Genomic DNA, 6,000 nt, shown 5'->3' with positions numbered 1-6,000 from the left:
TTTCACGGTGAAGTGTGATACGGCGAACTGCATACGTAAAAGTTTCCGGACACGATACATTTTCAACAGTTAACGCGTATTACAATTTTTGCCAAAATACTATAATTTCATGGACCTTGGCTTGTAATACATGTCAATGAAGCATTTTTAAAGCAACTGAACATCATAACCCAAATGAATTAAAATTCATCTACACCAGTGGTATTCATAGTGGAAGCTGTGACTGTTCCCAGTGTAGCCAGGATGATTACATTACCTCCACATTAATGATTTCAAAATCAGATTTCCTGCACTTCACTTTTTATTTGTAGAAGACTCTTTTCTAAACAGATGGATGACAGCAACAGCAATGAATCTACCCATTGTTGCATAAGTTTATGACCTCCACTGAAGTTGTTTTCTCTTACATTATGAAAATTATTTTTGATAAACACAAACTCACAGGATTAAAAAATACTCATAAAAATAAGTCAGCAGAGTCTAATTTAACTGTATTTCAATAGTATATTAATAACAAAACTTGTTCAAATGGAACTGGGGTTTCGGTAAACCATATTTAATATCCTTTGTTGAGTGCTCTTTTGGAGTGCTGTTGGTTTTCTGCGGCAGCTGCAATGACCAGGTAACGCTGAACACTCAACGTGGATGATTTGAAAAACCACATGAACACCCATTCCACAAACTTTTATTTTATATGGTGACATAGAAGTATCTTTATACACAAAAGACGCTGTGAAAAGAAAGTTTTAAAACCACTGTTCTCACTCAACGAAATAAATCTGCAGAAATAATCTTTAGAATATAAAAAATTTGAATCTTCTTCTGTGGTTATACAGCCAAAGGGAGGACATTGACCACCTCAATAATAGAAATAGTAAGAAATATGGACGTTGAACCTTCAAAACATAGATACTCCACATAACAACATTTAATGGCAATATTCCTTGATTCTTTTATTTTAAAACGAGGATACATGGTATATTAAATGGACATATTAGGTGTATGATAATTAAATGAAGTGATCTATGAAATATTTAATAATTTACCAAAATGACACCACGTTAATCACTATCAACCTCAATACATATATCATTTTTCCTCTTGTCATTCACCATTGCCAAAAAGACTGAGTTTTCGGTGATATTTCCATGATCCAACATATTACTCAAGCTTTCCGCTACATCACAACTAGTTATCACACATATAGACTTAGCGGAACCCCTTTTGGAGCCTTTCCCTTTAACGGTAAGTGTTTGTAATTTAACATTGCAGTTGTCAAATTCATCATCTAATTTCAGAAACAGATTCTGATGATCTACGCGATTTGTAAAGTCTAAGCCTAAACCCAATGATGTCAGTTGAGGTGTAAAATTATCTCTTTGGGAATTCATCGATGGCTGGAGTACAGCATTGTAATTTGTAGCGCCTCGCCTCGCATCAATCATTCGAAGCAGTGAAGGTACATGGCGTCCTGATAAGTGGAGGTCTTTTGAGCGGCGATAACCGAGACCTGAAATAGGATACAAAAATTTACATTTGATGCGACTTTTGTTCAAAATATTATTGAATATGGCGACAAACACTTATTGTCTTTCAGACTGCACAATAGCAAAATATTTTTCCGGCCAAGTATGCAATTCAAATATTATATTAAATTTCCATTACATAAAATCTACACAGTAATGCATGCGAGAATTGCACATATAACTGAATCATAACATATTTCTATACTTTTACACCCACAACCTCCTTACTACAAGAAAATTAATTGTCCTGGTGATGCCATGTATACTTCCAACATAAATGCACTGCAACTTTTTTCCTTTTAATGCAAATTTCAGTAGTAGAGTAGAATTTTTTAGTACTAATGCATGCAATGTTTCAGCGGGCATGCAATGTATGGGGCAATTTCTCAAATTACATTTTTGTCTCCGTTTCTTTCTATCTACCTTTGAGTAATTCCGCTTGCTCACTGAAGCGACCTTGCATGCATCAGGACTAAAATATAGTACTCTACATTTGCCTTTTTATCTACAGCCTATATAACTTCACAGACAAAATTAAGTTGTCTGTGAAGTGTTTAAAAATAAGCAAAATACCCAATCAATAAATAATTTTCCAACTAGGAGAGTATTTACCCTAACTGATTGTGCCTAGGCCCTAGGGCAGTGTTTCCCAATGAGGGGCGTATGCCAGCAACGGGGAAATTTGAATGTTTTGAGGGGCAAAAAGGTTGTTAGAAACTCATTTGAAGACAAAGTATAGTATAAGAATCGCACTAATTTTCTTTCTGAGTTGTACAAATTGCCTATGTGCATTTTTTATTTGAAGCAATTCATTTTTTTTCAAGATTTGTTAGGTAACTATAAAATTTTGATTGTGCGTTGAAGTGGGGCATGGCACAAATAAGGTATTAATACTTCTTCGACTTTTGCCAATATTTTATAATCAACAGACATTAAATTTTCTGGTATCTTTTCTTTTAATATTAAATCAAAACTGTCTTTTCGATATACCAATTTCTTTTACAAGACACCAATTCATTTTCTAGGTACCTAATATAAAAAAAATACAAACCTCTTGCGATATCATGTAATTTCTCCAAATTATCCACCTTGGTTGAAAGCAGAAGACATCGCTTATCAAAATGAACTGAGACAACAGTGAGACGTTTACCATGTCCCAAACTCAACCAAGTGCCCCCTTTGAGAGCACGCACGGCTCTCACCCTGATGCCCAGCGCTCGGCCGACCGACCTGGCCGTTGCTGCCAAGTCTGTGGGTTGCTTGTCTTCTTCATCATATTCCATGTGGGAATTTTTAAGCAGCTCGTAGGAATACCATGTACGGGTAGACGATAAACCGATAGCTAAAATAAAAACAATTTTAACATGACAAAAAAATGAGGTATAGGTCTAGACGACGACGGCCGAAAGGTTTACGTGTCGGCTTATAATGTCAAGGTTCAAGTCCTGGGTCTGGCAAATACATATATTGTTTTTCAATTTGTGTTTGGATTCAGAGTATTGACCTAATAGGTTAAGCAATTCTCGTAAAACAAAAATCTGTTCATACAAAACCTCCACTCTTATTAGGATCAGACATAGTCTAATAATAAAATAATAACAGATTTTTTATCTCATAAAATAAAGTGCGTCTCCACCCTACCGATCAATTCAGTGTCAGTTCAGGTTTTCCTTGAAATGCAAGAGACACTTGTTTCTTTAGCAAGCTCCACGATCTTAAATTTCCGTGTACTTTTCATAATCTGAGGTTTTTCAGTGTAAAAATCCTTGCCAGCAAAACTATATTATAATATTTTAACACGTGGCGGCTTATCGTACGGTCCAAATTTTGTCCAAGTTGACTATGTGAAACTAGCTAAAATTGTCTCCTATATACTTACCTAATAAACAAAAAAATCATTCTATACTCTTTTTTGAACTAAACTATTTTAGAAGACATGGTCACATTTCAATGTTTTGGTGTTCGTAATCAGGGTAATGCACAAATACAACCTGACACTCCACCACCTGTTTATTGATTTTAAACAAGCTTTCGACAGCGTGAATAGCGATAAAATGCTGCAAAGCCTAAAAATACTGGGAATTCCCTTAAAACTAGTAAGGCTAATAAAGACCACACTGACGGATACTCAAGCAGTTGTCAGTATGCAAAATGAGCAAACTGAAAGCTTCAAAATCGAATCAGGTGTGAGAAAAGGGGATACGCTATCCTAATTAATAAACTTAACTTCTAATTTAAAAATAAACTTCTAATTTATAAAACAATTATAAGGCCAGTGGTCACTTATGGCTGTGAGACTTGGTGCTTAACTCAAAACTAGGAAAACAAATTAGCTGTCTTCGAGCGCAAAATACTCCGTAAAATCTTTGGACCCACGTTGGAAAATGGGAACTACAGAATAAAAATGAACCACGAGTTGGAAGAGCTGATTGAACAGCAAACAATCATAAGATACTGTAAGTCCCAAAGACTACGATGGGCGGGACATGTGGAGAGAATGCCTGAAGTTAGAGCGCCAAGGATCATGACAAAGTGGCTACCCCAACGGAAGAGACCCAGAGGCCGTCCAAGAAGGAGATGGGCTGACGCCGTAGAAGTGGACTGGCTTCATATAGGAAGACCCAGTAACTGGAGAAGTGTGGCGAGAGACCGGAGTGAGTGGAGAGCGGTTGTGGAGGAGGCCAAATCCCACCCCGGGATGTAGTGCCGTGGAAGAAGGTCACATTTCAATGACCAAAAAGAAACAGTCGACATGAAAATGAATCGTAGTGTCAAATAGTGAATGTCTAGTATGATGGCAATAAAAAAGTAATAAACACAACATGATATGTCGCCAGAAATTTTTGTGCTATATAATTTCATTCAACAGTTTCATAATTGGAATTCATGAATTTGCAATAAAAATGTTGAGCAAAAAAAAATGCATTTGGAACTCGCTGGCCTAAAGGAGATTATTACAGATGTTTCACTGACCCTATTGGATTCCGGCGATAGTACTGAAAATATTTAATTAATAATATATATTTTTATTTATAACATACCTACCTTTGATTCTCAGCAATTCTAAACGATTCTCTAAATCCTTCCGTTGAGGCTTAGCTTCAGAAACCAGCCTTGTTAGGGCTGCAGCTGCCTTTTTGATACTTAAGTTTTCACTGTCATCTCTCAGTAACCGTTTCATAGATTCCCAACTAGTTTCAGTTAAGTCTCTCATGGCATATGATTTCAAATCGTCTATTTTGAACTGTCGTAGAGTCTTCTCAAGCTCAGCCAGAAGGTCGTCTATATCTGACGAAATAGATGGAAGTGATAAAGATATATGATAACGTGAGCAAACTAAAACAACGGACAAAAATATAATATGTCTTAAGATATTGAATCCATGGTATGACTACTGTTTTAAAAAGGTGGATTACAACTTGGTTGTACATCAAGAAGAAACAAACCTTTCTGTTTCTCCATCGAATACTGTTGAATGAAAGTTCAATATAAAATGCAAAATAAGCTTAGCTTTGTACCACCAGCAAGATCATAGCAAGATTAAGCAAATAATAATTTTAAAACATATGAACGGATAATACGAATATGACAAAACCAAATGAACGTCTAAAACTTCAAAGCTTCAAAATTCAAATCTTGAATTATCTATGATCCAAATTTTGTCTGTGGCAGTGTTGCCATATTTTCAAAGTGGAATAATGAGCCTCCAAAATTAGTAGGATTTCGCAAAAAAATTATTGACGAGAGCATTTTTTTTAGATAAATTCCTACCGGCAAAATCAAATAAAGAATTCCGCTTCCCACATACGAAACAATATTTTTATTTTACATTTTTTTACAAATACCTACAGTGAATTTCCAATAAAGTAGGTACCTATGAAGATAATTTTTCAAAAACACGCATAGCAAAGAGATTGGGAGTTGCAAATAGGTAGGTAGGGTGAAAGGACTTTTTTAAAAAGTGTATAAGTCAAAGAATATTAGCCTCTAGGGAACATATAATCTGATATGTAAAGATGCGGAATCGAATGAATTTTAAGAAAATGCATGTTAAAATAATATAACCAAAAGCATTTATTAAAAATTTATATTCTTCGGAAAAAAATGATAAAACATAGTAATGGGACACCTTTGACAAAGTAATGGGACGCCAGTGGTACAGTTATGGGACACAGCATTTAAATCAAACTACAGATTAGTTTAGATACCTAAAGTCTTAGCCTAAATGAAGGCTATAACTAAATACATAATTAAATTTTTCAAATGACAAAAATTATAAATAACCCATGTTGTAGAAACTGAAACACAATAAAAAAAATTGTTTTAGTAATGGGACAGTACAGTGTTATAGTAATTGGACACCCAGTCAATAACTGAACGCAAAGAGCTAATCAACTGAAATTTTGTAAATAAGCTAATAATAAATAAGCACGAACCATTAAAGTCTACAAAAATTCATTTATTATTAAATAAA

General features: G+C 34.8%; 1 protein-coding gene across 1 annotated transcript; it reads right to left on the bottom strand.

The window, feature by feature from the left end:
* Nucleotides 1-293: 293 nt before the first annotated feature.
* LOC147066984 (uncharacterized) lies at nt 294-5,157 on the bottom strand. The gene is made up of 4 exons (XM_085954590.1): nt 4,973-5,157; nt 4,572-4,814; nt 2,578-2,868; nt 294-1,510 (listed from the first exon to the last, which is right to left on the bottom strand). The coding sequence occupies exons 1-4, from the start codon at nt 4,986-4,988 to the stop codon at nt 1,062-1,064; spliced, it is 999 nt and encodes a 332-aa protein (XP_085810716.1). The 5' UTR covers nt 4,989-5,157; the 3' UTR covers nt 294-1,061.
* Between the last annotated feature and the right edge of the window lie 843 nt (nt 5,158-6,000).

Source organism: Rhyacophila brunnea, unplaced genomic scaffold (genome assembly GCF_057557595.1).
Source record: "Rhyacophila brunnea isolate RB1 unplaced genomic scaffold, BYU_Rbru_1.0 scaffold_4, whole genome shotgun sequence".
In the NCBI taxonomy this organism is placed as follows: Eukaryota; Metazoa; Arthropoda; class Insecta; order Trichoptera; family Rhyacophilidae; genus Rhyacophila; species Rhyacophila brunnea.
This window is presented reverse-complemented; position numbering and strand designations above follow the sequence as displayed.

Bases quoted from the DNA above. Each gene is read 5' to 3' on its own strand.
- LOC147066984 (XM_085954590.1), bottom strand. The intron at 2,869-4,571 runs GTAGGTATGTTA...TTTTTATTTTAG, and splicing joins AGAATTGCTGAGAATCAAAG to CTATCGGTTTATCGTCTACC. The intron at 1,511-2,577 runs GTTTGTATTTTT...ATCCTATTTCAG, and splicing joins ATTACATGATATCGCAAGAG to GTCTCGGTTATCGCCGCTCA.